At 41.1% G+C, this 18891-nt stretch overlaps 2 protein-coding genes across 4 annotated transcripts in view; one reads left to right on the top strand and one right to left on the bottom strand.

Moving 5' to 3' along the window:
• Positions 1 to 3132, top strand: part of vill (villin-like) — a 15837-nt gene extending 12705 nt beyond the window's left edge. Inside the window, exons 18-21 of one of the 2 annotated variants that reach the window (XM_023266311.3) lie at positions 678 to 866; positions 1164 to 1232; positions 1404 to 1709; positions 2648 to 3132. In XM_023266311.3, coding sequence (XP_023122079.1) covers positions 678 to 866; positions 1164 to 1232; positions 1404 to 1709; positions 2648 to 2761 — 678 coding nt within the window. In that variant the 3' untranslated portion in view covers positions 2762 to 3132. The remainder of the gene's footprint in view (positions 1 to 677; positions 867 to 1163; positions 1233 to 1403; positions 1710 to 2647) is intronic. The other variant, XM_023266312.3, reaches the window with a different exon arrangement.
• On the bottom strand, positions 3133 to 18752 carry plcd1a (phospholipase C, delta 1a). Of its 2 annotated transcripts, none has more exons than XM_023266314.3 (15): positions 18568 to 18752; positions 13948 to 14106; positions 9780 to 10008; positions 9540 to 9669; positions 9198 to 9426; positions 8893 to 9094; positions 7734 to 7878; positions 7487 to 7639; positions 6207 to 6353; positions 5959 to 6115; positions 5746 to 5862; positions 5479 to 5657; positions 4639 to 4774; positions 4401 to 4550; positions 3133 to 4201 (listed from the first exon to the last, which is right to left on the bottom strand). In XM_023266314.3, exons 1-15 carry the CDS (start codon positions 18596 to 18598, stop codon positions 4110 to 4112), a joined length of 2256 nt encoding a protein of 751 aa, XP_023122082.2. In that variant the 5' UTR covers positions 18599 to 18752; the 3' UTR covers positions 3133 to 4109. The 2 variants fall into 2 exon arrangements, with proteins under 2 accessions (XP_023122082.2, XP_023122081.2); XM_023266313.3 differs by lacking the exon at positions 18568 to 18752 and adding an exon at positions 17297 to 17431.
• Between the last annotated feature and the right edge of the window lie 139 nt (positions 18753 to 18891).

Here is an 18891-nt window from a genome sequence, read left to right on the forward strand (position 1 = left end):
TGTTTGAACATAATTACATTAGAAGTTGTCAGAACTTCAGAAGACTGATGCAAACTGTTGAGTTAAACTTTTTGTTGAGCTCAAAAAATATTTTTTAATGTAGAATGTGCAAATCTTCCCACTTCTCACCTCTCTGCTCACTGCAACTCAAGCACACCAGCTCACATCTACTTTTTTCTCAAACACCGTAAAACTAATCACTGCTAAACCATCACAAGATTTAATAACACCTTTGCAAACCAAAACCAGTTCTGAAGAAGAATGATGATGCCTCCACCGTGCAAGTTGACAGGTTTAGTTCCTTAGCTTCATACCATATAAAACCCTAGGTGTTTGAAAGAGTATTTCTGAGACTGTGTTTTAAAAAAATAAAAAATTATGGCTGAACAATGAACACATTCAGATTTATAAATTTATCATATGTTTTCTGTCATAAATAATCTACCTAATACAGTAATAACTAGCAGCTCTAATTGTCCGATAAATGCGAGGTAGAAAAAAGTACTCCTTAAAGTAGTAGTGAAGTCAACTATAAGTGCTTTTTCTGTGATTAAGAGTACTTTGTGGTCATAAAAGCAACCTAACTGTTAGGTGCAGTGTATAATAAGTTCCGCAATAGCTTCATGGTGTTATTATTCTGTCTCTTTGTCTTGCTTTCTTTCTCTGAATCTCCTCAGATTTTCTTGTGGGTTGGAAAATTGGCCAATCAGGCCGAGACCAAGGAGGCGTGGAATAGCGCCCAGGAATACCTGAGGTTCCACCCAGCAGGCCGTGACCCCGACACACCCATCATCTTTATCAAACAGGGATATGAGCCGCTCACTTTCACTGGCTGGTTCAATGCATGGGATCCTCATAAGTGGAGCGTAAGTTGAATAGCCTCTCTTTGATCTCCCTGGACATCACTGGAGAGGAAGGTTATTAATAGACCAATACAGCATGCTCAAGGCGTGACGAATTTCCATCACACCAACACGCCCATCGGCTGATTATGGAAAAGCGTCGAAAATATCACATGAATTCTATGAATAATCTCACAAATCATTTTAGAAATTAGGAGGAACACGCGGTCACATGTGGATGATTTAACGGACTGACTGAGGATGAAGAAGACCCTGCATGCTTACTAATTTTCAATCCTGCACACTTGATCTTCTCAACAGGGAGGCAACTCCTATGAGGAATTGAAAAAAAAGCTGAATGATGCAGAATCTCTCGCACAGATCACTGTAGTAAGTGATTGACTGACACTAATTCTAACATTAATTGAATAAATGTGCTAATATCATCAATGTAATGACCACTAATGTTTCTAATGAGATGCATAAGAACCCGAGAATCCTGTCCATGATGTCTTCACTAAAAATACTTCATAATGTGATCTCTAAAACTTACATCTGCAGGGCCTGAACATCACTACTGTGGATAAGGGTCCTTCAAGGGTGAGTGAAGGTAGTTACAGGGCTCCAGGGGGCCCCATGAGCTCCCCTCCGCTCTACAGGGTCCATGGGATTGGTCAGTCCCCCAAACCCTCTACTCCCTCCAGCCCGTCCACCCCAAGGACTCCGACCAGCCTGAGAACCCCGTCCTCGGTGTCCGTGGCCTGGTCGTCACAAAGCAGTGGCAGTGGAACGTATGTGAACCCAAAGCTCCTCATCAACCAGGATCCTAGTGACCTGCCAGACGGAGTGGACCCCACCCAGAAGGAGGTGGGTGTTATGCAAAAAGGAGAAAAACACTACATGATAATTGTTTTTACAAATTATGAGAATTAGTGGATTAGTGAGTGAGCCTGCTGGGCCAGAAGTGACTGTTAACATGACTTGTAGAGTATGTCACATATGGAATCCAATCCAGTAACAGCAAACTGAGGCTTCATCAACACTGCATTCAAATACAGCTGTTTAAATCAGCTGTTGTGTCAAATTGTTTCATGCAATATTTTGTAAGGTGTGTTTTCTATGGATTGAATACAATGTTGATCTGCTGTGGCAGCTTTGAAAGAAATACGAGGTTCAAGCTGCAGTTTTCTAACCAACAGTACTAAAGAAACACACAAAATGACTACAGAGACACAAAATGACTACATGGACATGCAAAATGAACACAGAGAAAAACAGAATGACACCGGAGAGACACAAAACAGACCAAAATACACAAAACGACCTCATAAGTACAGAAAAAATAACCACAAAAAGATGCAAAACGATTCCAGAGAAACACAGGATGACTACAGAAAGGCACAAAATGCAGAGAATGACTACAGTGAGACATGAAGTGAATACAAAGAGGCATCAAACAACCAGAAAAGGAAACAAAATTACCGCAAAGAAACAAAAAACAGCCACAAAAATACTCAGCATGACTACAGAGATGCAAAACAACCAAAAAGAGACACACAATAACTACAAAGACACACACAAAAAAACTGCAAAAAGGAATAGAAAATGACAACAATGAGAAAATAAACCCACAAAGAGACGTAGAACACAATGTCTCTTTCAGTCTGTACTGATCCTAAATAAATAAGGGTGGAGACTGTTTCTCATACCCAGTGGTCTATTGTCTCATACTGTATCCTGACGTAATAACATACAGTGTACAGTGGAGGTCAGTCTAACTGCTCCGTCCTCTGCTCTGGTTGCAGGACTACCTGTCTGATGTGGACTTTGAGAACCTGCTGGGCACAACTCGCCTGGACTTCCACCGCCTGCCGAAGTGGCGCCAGAATGACTTGAAGAAGAAAGCAGGACTTTTCTGAGAAAGATTCGCTGTTGTACACCGTAAAACCTGCCTCGATGTACCGCTGATAAAACTGTGTGCAAGCCAAACTGTTGTAGAGAAAGTAGGGGAAAAAAAATCTCACGTTTTTCTGACAATATGCCCAACCATCAGCTAAGTTATTATGATTACATGTTTAGCAGAATTAGCTTCTGAATACGATTGCGATATGAAGCATCTAATTTAAAGGACATGGCTGACGCTTTAAGATGATTTTTAATTGTGCTGCTTTATATTTAACTATATTCTAAATGTTTTAAGCTGATCACACTATGCTATGCTACACATTATGATCATATGTCATGGCTAAATGAAGCATCTCATATAATGAATAAACACAGAAAACCTTCATCGAGGGACTTGGGCTGGTTTTATTTGAGAGTTAGTGCAAAATGCAGATAAGTAACATGACATACTGAAGGCACTGAGTCATTTATCACAGGAAAACCATTGTAGAACATCGGCTGATTCAAATAATAAAGTATGATACGTTGAAACAACCTGTTTGATAAAGTGGATTAAGGTTTATTATGGTCAGATGAGAAGCATGTGCAGTAAATTTACTTGATGTGCTCCTTATATCGTCAAAAAAATGCAGGTTTAAAGCATTTTTAGTCCATTTGAAAGACATTTACATGAACAGAAAGCAGTCATTCAAAATGAAAGGACAGAAGCACACAGACATACACATGGATACAACATTTACATTTTGAAATCTCTTACTGAGTTACAGACTCATCATTATGGCATTAAAACCGAAGAGGTATAAATCAAAGCAAGTACTAGTCTGATAAAGTATGAAAACACAAAACAAGTCAAATGCTTTTTGCATTTCCTAACAAATGCTTTGTTTCCATGAGGATGATTTATATGATCCAGAGGGAAAATGTCATGAAGTCTAAAATGATCTATTCAAAATTACACAGCAAGTATCTTGTGCTGCAGTTCACACAAAACTCACTTTACTTATTATACTCCTCCTCTGTATGGCAAACACAGTGTAATAACTTCCTTTAAATAATCCCCTGCACTTCTCATTCACTGCTTTCACACTCGTTTTCATTCATTCTTGATTTATTACTATACAGGAGCACTCAACCAAACCGGATGTGTAAAAAAAGCTAAAATTACACGACAGAAAATGTCACAGACAACCGTGAGTCAGCAGCTGTTGCTTGGCAATCGCAATAATGTTTTCTCCATTAAGATGCTTTTGCAATATTTGATCAGAGTTGTGTTATTTAGTTATAAAACTGGATAAAATCTAGTAGAGTTTGCCTTAATTTTCTTTAAAAATGCTGTTGCTGGTATTAAGGGTTTTTATGAGTCTACTGGGCGTCCAAGAGCATGAGATGCACAAAGAGTCCGGCGGAGCAGATGACGTCGCCTCTCTTGGTGAGCAGCGGAACATGGCGATAACCTGGAAAAAAGAAGTTAGCTTTGTCAGCAAATGAGTCATATGATCCACACAAAGGAAACAAAAAAGGCCACAAAGAAAAATAACTCTGTGTAAATCTGTTAAATGGTTTAACATCTTGATATTTCAGTCATCACTCTCTTTGTCCACCATCCTGACACTTTAATACAGCAGATTGTCTCTAACATCTGGCCTTTCTTACCATTCTGTACGCTGGTGAGCGGCAGACAGTACTGCCCGATGAGATCATTCGGGGATGTTGTGTCATAGTCCTCCACCACAAACCGCAGCATGGCCAGCTCCGGGACGTGGATGTCAAACTGGAAGTTCTCATTCCACATCGGGTTGAAGCCTGCAGGGATGGATTATGATTCAGATACTGCATATTTTTTTAATCTTCTTCGGGTGCGAGTGACATTTTCTCTGTGTGTGACGCTCACCGTTGTTTTCAATGTGGTGCGTCTCCTTGCTGGCGTTGTCTGCCGGGACGCCGTAGATCTCCACTCTCACCAGAGGGTCCACGATGGATTTGTGTTTGTCCTTGTTGATTTTTGGTAACTGCTGACCTGAGATCACCTGTAGTATTGTGGATAAAATGCATGTAACAGATGCAGAGATGCAGAATAAAATTCACTGCAAAACAGAATCATAATCAGTCAAGTACAAATTCAAGCAGAAATTTTGGGCACAGTTGACATGATTAGTGGTAAAAAAAAAATACCTTAATATCCACTACATTTATTTCACATTACTTTGCAAACTCATATTAGTAATCCAAAATATAATGAACTAATAATCAGAGATCATATTTAATTTTATATAAACTAAAATTTCCTTCACCAGTTGCAACATTACCAAAATTTGCATCTACAATTAAAATACAATAACACTATACTATTGTGTAGAATGCCTACTTTTATTTAAATGATGCATTAAGTACACTGCCATGCTTTTCTACATATGTGCATGTGTACAGCATGACTTTCACTTCTTGTACACCGTTGTTTTTCTACTATTACTTAAAGATCTGAGTACTTCTTCCGCCTCTGGTCATGGTACAAAAATGCTTCTGCAAATAGTTCCCCAGTAAGTGCTACCAAACAAGGAGGTAAACAATTTTTTCCAAACACTAGCCTTTGCCAATATTTTTTATTTATTTATTTTTGAGCAAGTTTGTGAGGCCTCAGGGAAAACAAGCAAGTAGGACTGAATGCAAACAGAGCAGAAAACTCCCAAAGGGCAAGTCTAACAAACACCAATTTTTAGTGTTAAACTCCAACCATGATGTAAAAGGTCTTCCGCTTCATCCACGGCCCTTGGGTGAGCGTGTTGGGATCAAACTGTGAGGACAAGCTTCTCTGAAATTCAGGCTTCAGGATGTAGCCGCAAGTGCCATTTGTCAGAAATCGACCCTGGTTTAGGTGCATCTCCTTGGAGGGAGTCTGGAAATTCAGCGCAACTAAAACCAAGTCAGAGAGAAAAGAGTGTGAAACCATTACTCTGCTTCCAATAGACTGATGAGTTGATTTCTCCTTACTGGAACGTACCAATTTGGCAGCCGACGTTCCACATGGGTACAGGGTTGTAGTTGGAGGAGTTGGTTCTGGAGCCAGCAGGGTAGATCCTGCTCAGTTTGTCCATGTTGTGATGGATGTAGGCAGTAGCTGCGAGAACACAATAAAACACCGATGCCTTAACTACAGTTTGTTAATGAGAAATCACAGCTAGGTTTGTTGTCTAACTCTGACATGCCAGGTTACCTGAGGTCTCTGCCAGGTTGAAAGCTTTACTCTCCTTAAAGGATGACATTTCATAGAAGCCATGGCTGTCTTTGGCGTGTTCAAAGCCGCTGAAGTGAACGCTCTTACAGTAGATGACGATGTCTGAGAGCTGTTTGGCAAGTTTGATCTTTGATTTCTGAAAGGAAACAGGACAAAGACCAAAATGATGAAGAACATATATCCATGTTAAAATGTCCTACAGGTGCATTAGAAGCTTTTAAACCCACCTTTGGTTTTGCTTTTTGGCCGTTCTCACAATCTGCAGCCTCGTCCTCCTCTGACACTGTGCCTTCCTCTATGGTGTTGTTGTTATTGAAGATTGCATCCAGTTTGTTCAGTCGCTTTCCCTTGATGAGGATCTTGCCCTTCAGCTCCTGCAGACACAGACAAAATATGTTTTTATGTTACAGCGCATTAATGCAAGGAGGCACATTTTTTCGATTTAATGGCCAGAAGCATGTGTTATTGGTGACTGCTGGCCACACCTCTGAAGCAGCCAATGACAGAAAGGAAAAGGTCCTGGAATGCATGATTAAAATGTCCTTTGAGGCTAACAACGCCACAGGCATTCATTCCATGGGTGCTAAATTAGAAGCATTTTTTAAAATCTCTGTTGTCTTTGTGTCTTTCTCAGAATTAGTTTTCCGTTCATCTTGCAGATTTTGCAAAGATGAACAGAAAATTAGAAAAAATATGACTGAAATGGAATGAGAAGAACTGAATCAAAGCCTCAAAAACTGCTAAGAGAACAAGAAAAGAAAAGGAATGGATCAACTATTTGAGAGGTGAATGAAAAATGGCAAAACAACCAATTTCTTGTTTGTAATTTTAAGGAAAATGTAACAACCTGCACCAAAATTTAATGAGTTCTCTCTGGGCTCATGCTCCACCTCTGCACCGTATTTCTTGAAAATCAGCCTAGTAATTTTTGCTTGCTGCCAAACAGGCGACACTGATCACACACTTCCTTCAAAGAGAGCAAGACTAAAAGAAGATGAAATGGCTGTGTGCACTCTTTGCAGACCTGCTGCACAAACTCTAAACCCTCACATACGAATTAAACTCCACTCACAGACAACCTCTCTAATCACACAAGGTGCTTTCTCAAACACTCACTCTCGCTGCTATCAGATCTAACAGCGGCTTATTAGTTAATTAGCACCTGTTCTATAAGCGAGACAGGCCAATAAACTGCAAAACTGCTTTGTAGTACCTGCACACGGAGGAGGAGGAGCAGAAGCTGAAGATTGATGGTGTTTTGATTATGCCGTAGTGGTGCATTTGTTGCTCACATAATGAGGATGGGTTTTACTTAAATCTCATTAGCTTCCTTTCCCAGACAAATTTACCAATCACGTTAAAGTAAACAGGAACATGAAAAATCTGGCAGAGCGATTAATTAACTTAAGAGGTGGAATTTTAAGGAGTGGTTTTCCTCTCAGTGATTTTTTTGGAGGATATTCACAGCGAGGCATGGTGAGTATAAGGTGTCTCAGGAATCACACACCTCAGGCGAGGGGAAGTTGGTGGGCATGGTGTCGCCAAAGGGCTTTGTGACCAAAGCATCACCCAGGATGGAGATCAGGTAATGGGCCATGAGCTTCTGTTGCTCCACGCTGCAATGGTTCTCCAGCGACAGAATCACTGGGTAGTCAGACGTCTGGAAAACATCGAAAACAACGTGAAGGGGAATGCAATCACCAATCAGCCGCCTGATACATCCCGTCCCACAGGCATTAAAACATCCCACGTACTTTGAAGGCGTAGTCTTTGATGGCTTTGATGACATCTCTGAAGAGCACTTTGGATGTGATCGTGTAGCCGTGATAAATAACGGGCTCTCCGTTAGCTCCGTCCCAACAGTCCAGCTCCACACAGCGGCAACTCTTTGTCAGCGCTCTGCAAGGTAAGAAAACAGTCATGACCACCGACACAGAGATCTCTACTGGTCTTTTTACATTACATGTCCCCCCATAAAGTTCCTGCTTTCGAGATGAAAGCCCTGAGAGATAGACTAACACAAATCTAGAGACGACACAACTTGTGTACATCATTCAGCCCAACTGGATGCAGACACTCAAGTCACAAGTACAAAGATTTGGATTTGGAAATCCGACTATCTTCTAAAATTATTGTCAAAAACATGCTGCTAGTATTAAAAAATGCAGATGGAGTAGGAAACAACTTTATTCTTTATTACGAGTGTTATGATCCTGCTCCAGCCTCTGCCCTTCTTCCTCCCTTTCTCTCTTTTTCCTTCTTTCTCCCATTGCCCCTCATCTGTTTGTTTTGACCTGTCTCTCTCTGGCTCCCTCTGTCTGTCATCTCTCCCTCCTGTCTCTCTCTCTCTGCTTCACCTGCCTGCACTCTGTCTTGCTGATTGCTACAATGAGTTTCAGCTGCAGTAATCAGTTCACACCATTCACCTGTTCTCCACCTCACCTCCACCTATTTAAGCTCTGTCCTTTCATTCCCTCCACCCCTGGATTCCCTCAGCCTGTCTTCCCCCTCTGTTGTCAGTTCCCCCATCTTGTGAGTACCCCTCTTTAGCTTAGTATTGTTTATTCACTTTAGTTTTGTAGACATCCATTTTTGCGTTCTTAGTGTTGGTTTTAGTACTGTGATTTATTTAGCATAGATTTGGTTAAGTCCCCCCCCCGTTCAGTTACCCATTTTTCTGTACTGGTTTAGTTCCTGTTTTGTTAAAATAAAAACCTCTTTCCCTTGAACCTCCTGTCTGCCACTATCTATGTCTGCGCCTGGGTTCTCTGACCCCTTCCCCGTAACAATGAGTCTTTATTCCCTAAATCTACCAGTTGTTTAGGTGCAACAGAACATGAAAAAAGTACTTTTAGTTCCTAAGACTCAGACAAAGTTAACTGCCAAGCTGCTTTTTATATGCAAAATAGTTACTTTATGTATGCTTCCGTGCTGCTGGGCCCTTTGAGCTGGTCTTCCATCAGGTACGTGTTGTGTGAGGAGGAGATGTAGTAATGGTTGAGGGGCTGGCTCATGTCCTGATACACAGGTATGTGTGCTGGGTTGAGGATGGATCCCTCCTCGTGGTGCAGGTACATCAGGAAGCCGTCTTTAGTCATGTGCTTCTTCTGCTTTGCTGTAAGGACGATGATGGACATGATAAGTGGAATGTGACCTACAAAACAAAGCTCTGATAGTATGTCCACAGTGTAAATGATCCCGTTTCAATTGAACTCTACCTGTTTCATCCACCTCGTATTTCTCGATCAGCTTGGAAGCGTCCTCCGCCGTCGCCTGCTCCCTCTGTTCGTTCAGCAGGAAGTTCAGCAGGTCTCTGAGGCTCATCTGGCCTTGTGTTTGAGCATATTTGTTGTAGATCACATCGATCTCCTCGCGGTGAGTCAGCAGGTCGTAGAAGTGTTTGATCTCTGCGCCTTCAAGGGAACCTGAATTGGACTTGTCACATTTCTGTGCAACACAATGAGTGACATTCAGTCAAACAGACACAACAGGGTTGAACTGTGATCATCAAATGTGCTCGATGTCATGGATCATGAATGAATTTTCTTAGAGCAGCTCACCTTAAAAATCTCCTCTGCATAGGTGTCATCGACCTCAACGTTGATCTGTCGCAGAAAGTGCTTCAGCTCCTTCAGCGTCATCTTGTTGTCTTCATTCTTGTCGGCTTTCCGCATGCAGTTGATTATCCAACTGGCATTTAGATGTAAGGATTTGGTTTGCACAATCTCCCCATCTCAAAAAAACTAACAACCCATTGACATGCAAGCACATTTCCCTTTAAAAGACTTTGTTTAGGATACTGTTCACTCTTCTGCTGGTGGCTGAGGTTGCTGATGGTTGTCTTAACCTTCTCCAGGCTACTGACCCACCGATTAGCCTCCTCCGCATTGACTGCCATCAGGTCCAGATTCTTCTTGCGGCCCTTGAAGATGATGGAGAAGCATTGCTCTTCAACACTGGGGTCGGTGTGTTTTTTGAGGCCTTCAGACTGACGGCCTTTGCGCACTGATTCAATGTCATCGATGGAGACTGTTTGGAGAAGAGGGTGTTTGTTAGAGCCACAGCTTTCAGTCTGTTATCCTTTGATGAACAGTCCTTCCTTAGACAAGCCAGTATCTTGTGGTAGCAGAGTTTTTCTCCCAACGTCAACCATTTTTTCATGTTATCAACAGGAAGGCTTTTGTTTTCTGCATGGTAGTTAATTTCTGGGGACTCGCTCATAAGTCTACAGCAAGAAGCCTATATCTCCTGACCAACAACCGTTGACTATGTGAAGCTTTCTGTATGATCAAGACAAAGCTGAATTTTATGCAACAATAACAAGTTTTGGCTACATGATGGCAGTTAATGGCGAATGTGTTAGCAAAGTATTCCATATTTACACATCCGGTAGAGACACAACAACCTTAGCAGTCATTTGTAGTTGTATTTTTGACCATCCAATGTGATAAGTAGCTGCTAAACACTCCACTATGTGCACCGGTTAGTCACTAGTCTGTCTGTTGCTTGGCAGTGTGGGCAGTGTGCAGCCTATCAGGGCTTTATCAGTAAAAACAGTTGTCTGCTGCTAAAAATAGATGTAAGGGTGAAGCATAACAGTAACTTTATAAGGCATAAAGCCAAAACAATGAGCTGGAAGATGCTAAAATGCCGAACAGAGCTGAGAGTGGCTGCAGAATTGGGTGATAATTTAAGATAAAAATCCATTAGTACAACTGTAATTGTATAGGCCTCATTTCTTGAATAAAGCTACATAATATCCTTCTTTTCTTATGAAATGCCCAGCAGCCAAACACATTACTGAATCTCAATTCAGTTTTGTTTATCAACAAAACTGAATTGAGCAATTTTGCCCAAACCGACTTGAGATTTTAGAATCCTCTGAGGGCTCAGCTGTGGCTGCTCCAGCATTGTGTTGCTATCTGTTGATGCTTTGGCAACCAAAACACATTCCACGGAGATTTCATTACTGCATTTTACAGCAGTTTGAAGTAATCTGGCCTCCTCTTCATCTCCTTGTCTCACAAACAGGCAAACACGGGCAACACATGCGCTCATAAAGTGCTTCAATCAACGTTTCCAGGGCTACAAATATTTTATCACCCACACAAAGACAACATATACCGCAGGTCTGTGCACACGCAGCCTATTTAGGCCCATACATTGGAGGACAGCTCTTTTGTTGAGCAGCTTAATGTACGGAAGAGCATGCACTACCAGGCATGATGTAATCACGCTAAATGGCAACAACCGCCCTCGTAACAAAACACCAAAGACTACAGGCTTAGTTAAGAGGCCATATGTCATAGCTGGGCTACAATCACAGTACTTCTACCCTTCACATCCCGACTCTAGAGAGCCTAATAAAGGGCGATGATTGTTCCTCTGAGAATCAGAAATTATTTGGGGCAGGATGAATCTAAAGGTCAGGCTAGTTGGAGAAGAAAAACACAGCACTTGAGGGGGCGGTGTGGTAAAACACACCCAAGTTTGAGCCCAACCTAAGTTGACTCCTTGGCGAACAAAATACCTCAAACGCGCTCACCAGAAGGGGAGTGTTTGTTTAATCTGTGCGTGCACATTACCTCCAATAAAACAGAAGAAAAGAGAGCAGAGGTTGCGAATTTGGACCAGTTTCAGAGAATCCAATCCGGAGAGACTCACCACAATGTCCGAGTCCTGTCATCCGTGTCACGCAGGCATTGCTTGAATACCACATGAAATTTTACACAAAGAGAGTATTGTATGTGCCTAACAAAGTTCATGCTGCTGTTTGGAAAAACTCTTTTCTCCAAAGGGAAGAAACAGACAAGATTCAGTAGTTGGAAGAAGTGTGAGGTTGGAGGGTTAGAAAGTCAGTGTGGGTGTAGAAGCTTAACCTGCAGGTTAATGTTCAGCTTGTCCTTGACTTCAATGTGATTTTGAAAATCAGGCACAAAATACACTTTGAGGAATGGAATGGAAACACATACTTACACTATTCATGTCAGCCCATGAACACTGTTTAGTCAAATTCTGATCTGATAAGTCTGTAAAAAAATGACCTCACAACTACCTGAAGTGAACCTGTTTGCCTTGTGTGAATGTGAAAGTGACAGAAAGTCTGTGGGAATGAAAAGCACTGGATGACATTAAAAAAAGACAGACCAATAAAACAGAGATTTACAGAGATCTATTGGCAGTAATAAGAAATGCTCAGGAGTGAAGCACTTTTCTGTCCCTCAGCGATTGATGATTTACAACCATTACATATATGCATGTAGGACTGAGCATCAAAAAAGCATTGTCTGGAGCAGAGATAAACAACACACTGGCTAATTAATCTGTCAAATGATACAGAAGTAATTTTCAGCTATTTGGATAATCAATATATTGCATTAGCTATTGTTTTTAAAGCAGAAATGCTTTAATAAAATGTCCATTTACTAACTTCTTAGTCTGTTATGATAATGTAATGTAATTTTTTGATAAAACTCAAATTTTGTTTTTGTCAATTTAGGCACTGGGAATTTGTTATGGGAATTCTTTTTAACTGTTTTCTGCCACTTCATAGATATAAGAAATACCTAACAGCTGCAGCTCTAGTCCACAGCATCTAATAATGGAAAGAGTACACATGTTTATTTATTAGTGAATCAGATATTTCCTGATGTAAACTTAAAAAATAGGGAAGTTCTCTAGCTTATTTTCATGAGTGAAACAAGAATTAAAACATTTTTATTGCAGATATTGGAAAAGTTACAACTAGATGTCCTGATATTGAGTCAAATCAAGTTAAATTTACATCTAAAGTCCAGTATGCATGATCTGTCTCAGATAATTTATAGTGTCCTCAACATATGACACCTCTGGATAAAGAAAAACTCCACAGAAAAGGAATCCCGCTTCCAGGATTGACAACAAGCAAAAGGTACTGTGCATGAAATACAGGGTGAAATAGAAGTTCTAAAAAAGATTGATAAAATGACACCAGCTTCTTATAATATGCAGACTAAAGCTGTGCTCTAATTTTGTGTTTTTCAAGCTGACAAATTGTACTTCAGTGAAGCCGAGCAGCAGATGGATCTCAACAAAAAGTGGTTAAAACAATACAAGCTGTCCTCCCACACTCTCTTACCTTAACCAAAGCTCTTTAGAGCCGTTTGGTAAATGTGGCTGTGCTAAAGCCCACAGGAAGTCAATAAAAAATGCAGCTTATTTCCCGTAAACAAGGAAATGACTGTGAGCCAAAGGCCCATCTCGAAGCAAGTGGGGTCATGTTAAAAAACTGCATGTCGGGCAGAGCAGTTCGGGTGCAGTGCTACATGAGCGTCGTCAAGAAGTGAGGCCCTGGTTCGAATCCCGAACCCCCGAGACCCTCAACTGCACGTTATTCCCTTTCTCTTTAAAGACAGGAATTCCAAAAAAAAGATCATCGAAAAAACAAAACAAAGCAGCCTGTCTGTTGTGCTCTCAGTGTTTGTTGAAGGCCCAGGCTCGGGGCAGAGGTTATCAGCCCCGGCAGCAGTAGCTGTTGCTGGGATGGGAGGGAAACATGAGCTGCCTCAGACACAGGGAACATATAGACATTCACACTCTAATAGTGGATCACTGAACCAGAAATCGAAGGACAATAATCTCTCTCTCACACACATGGACAAACATACAGTGAGGAGCCACACTAGGATTTTCCAATCTGACTTTGGCCACACCACACTATCTGTGTGAGCTGTTTCCATTCCACCACTTATTCTCCACCTCTAGTGGGATTTGAGGGGTGTGTTTGTGCTGTAAGGCAAGAAGCTATTGTTAAGATCTGAAAGAAGAGCTCCCCAAGTTGACAGAATAATAGCGAAAGGCTGCGCAGGTCAACAAGACAGGAGGATGTTGCCGGTACAGGTACAATAACATTACAGAAACCAGGATGCAGTGCTTCTGCAATTTCTCTCATTTTTGTGCACTTTAAATGAAGTTTGAGACACCACTCACAGGTCTGGTTTCGCCTGAATGTCTTCTTAGATTCATGCCACAAGGTCCTGCAGTCTTCCTGCAGTTTGTAGAAGCGATTCTTCTTCCAGGAGCTTGAGCGAATCTTGACCAGCTCACCGCCGATCAACAGGAACTGGAGATCTGCATCTCCCTCCAGACCTACAGGAGTGGTGACAAAACAGAGGAACACAAGTTTTATAAGTAAATGTAGGCTACTTATTTGTGTTAGATATCGCAAGAAGAAAACACTGGTATTTTGAGTAAAGTTTTTTCTTACTTTCAACCCATAAATGGGATAAAAAAAAAAAAAAAAAAATTATTGATATGTGTGTTGGGAGCATCATTAGTTTTGGCCTTTTATAGGATTTAATTACATTATGAAGATAGCTTTATCCAGTAAGGAACCCACTTATACAATATCATCAGATTTCTTCTTGATTTCTATTCTATATGCCTTTAAGCATGAATGTTGGTAAAGTCCATTTATAGCCCTAGTTTGTGATTACCACAAGGGACAGTTAACAAAAATACATCATGCAGTATAAAACGTATCACATTTTATGCTTTAAATGTTTGTTTTTAACTCAATTTAATACTTTAAATTAATTTTCTTTGGTGCTACATAATGGTGACATGTAGTGGTGACATATAAACTGTATTTTCAGCATCATCGCAATATGAACATGTGCAACAAAGACATTTTATTAACATAACAAAGCATTTTATTCTTATGTGCATATGCCCCAGTGAACCATCAGCTTCCCTCAGAAAAACTGCAAATGTGATGTTAGCTCAGAAAATACGATGAGATGTATTGATTGAAAGTATTTCGAAGGGAGCAAGTAATATTAAACTTTCATTTTTTCTAGTTGTAATGTTTTATTTAAATTAATCTTCTGATAAATTGGTGAGGTATTAATGTGCAATTTGTTCAAGAACAGCATGTTTTCAATGTTTTGCCTATTCATTGTTTGAGGTCTATGTTAGCTGTGTCCTTACTTCAGCAGAAAGACACATTAAATATAAAGCTAACATGCACACATCACCATTTGTTTAAGTCATATTGTCATCACAATACTGAACAATGTTCTTGCATGCACATTGCAGGTTCTCTTCATATTGTGCAGGCCAAGCAACATGTTGTTCCTTCACTCCTCCTTAACTCTCTGAGCTCAGCACTGCAGCACACTGGGCAGCTTTAAATAAATGTGCAATAAGGCAGATGTTTTTAATGCACTCAAAGCACTTTATCTGGTGGGTGTTAGATGCTGCTGCCAATTCCTAACTAAGTGCTTAAGTTTTTTCTATTGTGTTCTTATGTGTTACATTTTGTTTAGCTTTACTCATTTGTTTTATGCTTTTATGTTTTTTATGGGTTAGATTGTAGCTGTATAACTTGCTTAATGTACTGTGGGCTCCACTGCGTTTTTGCCAAGACAAATTCCAACAAATTATGTTGACATGACACTAAATAGTGAACCTTGCATCTTATAAGTGTTACTCTCAAGTCTGAGCACAGTCAGCTGTTAAATGTGCGATCCAGAGTCCTGTCAAAGTCACTTTGTTTCCCACACTACCTGTTCTCCTGCGCTCAGCTGTACAGTGCACAATACACAACAGTTCAGATGAGCAGTGCCAGTGGCTTATCATTCAGGTGCAGCAGTTTGCTGAGTAAGGCTTTCTTGGGGAGGGTGTGTATTATCTGCTGAAAGAATGATTCACAAGTCCTGTAAGACACTGTGAAACCACAACAGGCACAGTGCTGGTGAGACAATGGTTATGTGTATTTCCCATCTGTGCAGATATTTATGAAGCAACGCTAGTGTTTGTCAGTGTATGTGGGTGGGATTATACGCAGCTTTACGTTTAAAATGATCACTGAATGTGATACTAATGGTAAGCAAAGAGCATCTGAGGATAACTTACAACTCAGCTGGGAATGTGGGCAGGAACACAGCATAACAGGCATTTTTTTACCCCTTCAGATTGTGCCACAAGCTCACAGAGATTGTTTATGAGTCTCTGGCCTCCCGGCACACAGGGAGGAGGACCAGGCAGGGCAGCTCCACAGCTCCAACACCGCCTCTGCTCTGTCAGGCTTTCTGACTGGGGGGGCTTAACGGCGTCAGTCTGAAGTGTCAGTTTCTGCTTGTTTGTCGAGTCCTTTTTCTTGTAATCTACTTTACCGTGAAAAAGAGGGTTTTTTTCGTCGCCCATCAGCTTTATGTTGAACCGCGAATGTTTCTTATTTGTGACACTTCCCAAATCATAAAAGTGAGTCACTGTGTTTTTCAGCAGAGTAATCAGTTTCAGATGCCAGGAAATGGAAAGGAGTGATTCTGAACTGACAGTATGCTATGAGGCAAGCTAGGGCAAGAAAATGTCAGGGAGTGATGCCTTTGAGGCACAAGATAATGATAACGGTTCACACACATTGACACTGACAAGGAGCTAGTGTTCTGCAGTTGGGTACAACACAACACTCTGCTTTACACGTATTCCGGCAAAAGCCACTAATAGTCAGTTTGAGACTATTTACACAGACCCATTAAAAAAACTGACACATGGCACTGTGAGTGTAAGACCTGAGAGACATTTACATTCCTCATGAGTCAAGTTTAAGAGGTGGCATTTGAATGCTTCATAAGCAAGTTGGAGCAAAAATGCAGATCTTAGAGGATCTGCTCAGGAGACTAAGAATAGGTTTAACTTTTCACAAATACAGATCCTGATACTCAAATGAAGCCCAGTGAACTGGCTAAATAAAAAAGCTGCTGCAAAATAGTGTTTCTACATTGGAAGGTTGAATTTTGCTCTTGTGCTCTCGTAGTTTTCCACCATTCAGTCTATGATAGTTGACACTCATTACTATGGTGTTCTCTATTTCAGGATGACTAAAAACCAGAAGACTATGTGCTGTTCTGTTTAAAAAGGGGGGGGGGGGGGAACAAGAGACAGAAGACAAGATCACAGGATTTCCCCTGAGCTCATCAAGTTTTTTGAGGCATCTGTTTGTCCCTTCATTTGAAAGAGAGAAAAGGTTACATCAAGACACTTTCAACCACAAAGCCCCCTGTTTTGCAGCTGGAAAGAATTCGTTGCTCCAGGCAACGAGGAAGCCATGTGTGAGTACTAAACATATGTTTCCTCCAGGTAACACCAGCTAAAGCTTTGACCTTCTATTTGTAATTAGAAATCAAATCAAGACTGAGATCTATCCCCAAATCCAGGTTATCCAAACATCGCCCGTATGCGTCTGTGCGCACCCATGCCTGCCTGCCTGCGTTGGCAAAATAATCAAAAGCGCGCGTCACGGCTCGGGCACATTTGCACCTTTCAGAGAACTCACCTAGGCGTTTTCCGTTCTCCTGTGCGACTTTTCTCAGCTGCTCCTGCAAAGCCTCGTCCTGGGATTTTGTCCTTTTCGGACGTTTGTGTAAACAAGACATCGCAAACAAACTTTTTAAAACTGTATAAAAAATATATATATAACCAGTCGGTGTTTAATCTCTGCTCGGTGCGCAAGAGAAGCAAGCACCACGAAGTTCCCCCCTCATGGGGCGGGTCTAAACTCGTCTACTGCACTGTTATAGCCGCTATATTCCCTGCAGCGGTGACTGTCCAGTGGTGCGCGTTTTGGAGACGACTTTACGCACCATCGGGGGAAGGTCTGTGCAATTTTATTTCACTTTTACTCTCATTTTGTTGCTAAAATCTTCATTTAAGTGGGTTGGTAACAACTTTGACACACTTATTTTAGACACTGACAACGCTATTACTCACTTCAAGGAAGTATTTCCCGTTTTTAAAAGAATAAAATGACGCACTGCCTATGTTATACCATTAAATGCATTTGTAGCTATGCAGCAAAAGCAGCTTTTAAGTCACTAAATTGTTCTTTTTGAACTCTGCTGCATAGCCTACTACGGTTTCTAAACAATCGGTAGTATTTACATCTTCTCACTGACCTCATGGGCTGTGAAATAGCGCCACCCTATGGGAGAAATAAAAGTGCAGACATGAAATTGTACAATGATTGAAAAAAATTGAAATGTTTCATTGGTCTGTCTGCATGGATAGATTCTACAATGACTCCACTCCATTCTTTAAAATCTGTGCAGTTCACTGGTCTTTACTAGAAAACGCTAGAAAACACAACTGGCTGTGGCTGGAAATTACAGCAAAATATGAGATTGTGACCCCTGAATACCACCAACAGTCGCATGTTTTATGAATCATAACATTCCCCTGGCAACATAAACGGCAAACAAAAGCAGGGCCCCCACCCTGAACATCTGAAGGACACATTTGCTGTAAAGATAAAGCAGGAACATGAAATTGGGAAGTAAAAATCTGGTGGCTGAAAACCACACACACAAATAGTTTTAAAGCAGTGATTTGTTTCCACATTTTATCTTCTTTAAAGTCCCATTTGATTTCTATTTGTTAGGATCTGTCTGTATGTTTTGTGAGTTATTAAAAAGACCAATTTTTTAGTTCACACACGAACATAAGTGCACTATTCCACTACATGGCACAGATGGAAAACATTACAATAGGTGTGCTCTTGATTATAAGTAATTAAGCTGTAAATCTGAGCTCCACCACCAATCGACTCACCATGTTTTCCAACGGTACCGTTTGCCTCCATTCTGATTACAGTCAAAATGAATCACCGTGCCAAAGTCCTCTTCTCCTTCCCAAGTCGCTGTACGTCAGGACTGATCCTGACCATAAAACTTCTCTGTTTGTCCTGTTCGCAGGGAAAATCCAGCCGGTGTCCCCCTCCGAGCAGACACACAGTGCGCAGTTAACCCATCAGCCTCTTATATGCTCTGAGTCCACACCCACAGCAACACCGGTCTGACAAGTATGCCACTGTGTCTGCTCCTATGACTTTCATTCAGCTCCCTGCCAAGTGGAAACTACACCTTTGGAAGGAAT

This window comes from Amphiprion ocellaris, chromosome 22, assembly GCF_022539595.1.
Source record: "Amphiprion ocellaris isolate individual 3 ecotype Okinawa chromosome 22, ASM2253959v1, whole genome shotgun sequence".
Taxonomy (NCBI): domain Eukaryota; kingdom Metazoa; phylum Chordata; class Actinopteri; family Pomacentridae; genus Amphiprion; species Amphiprion ocellaris.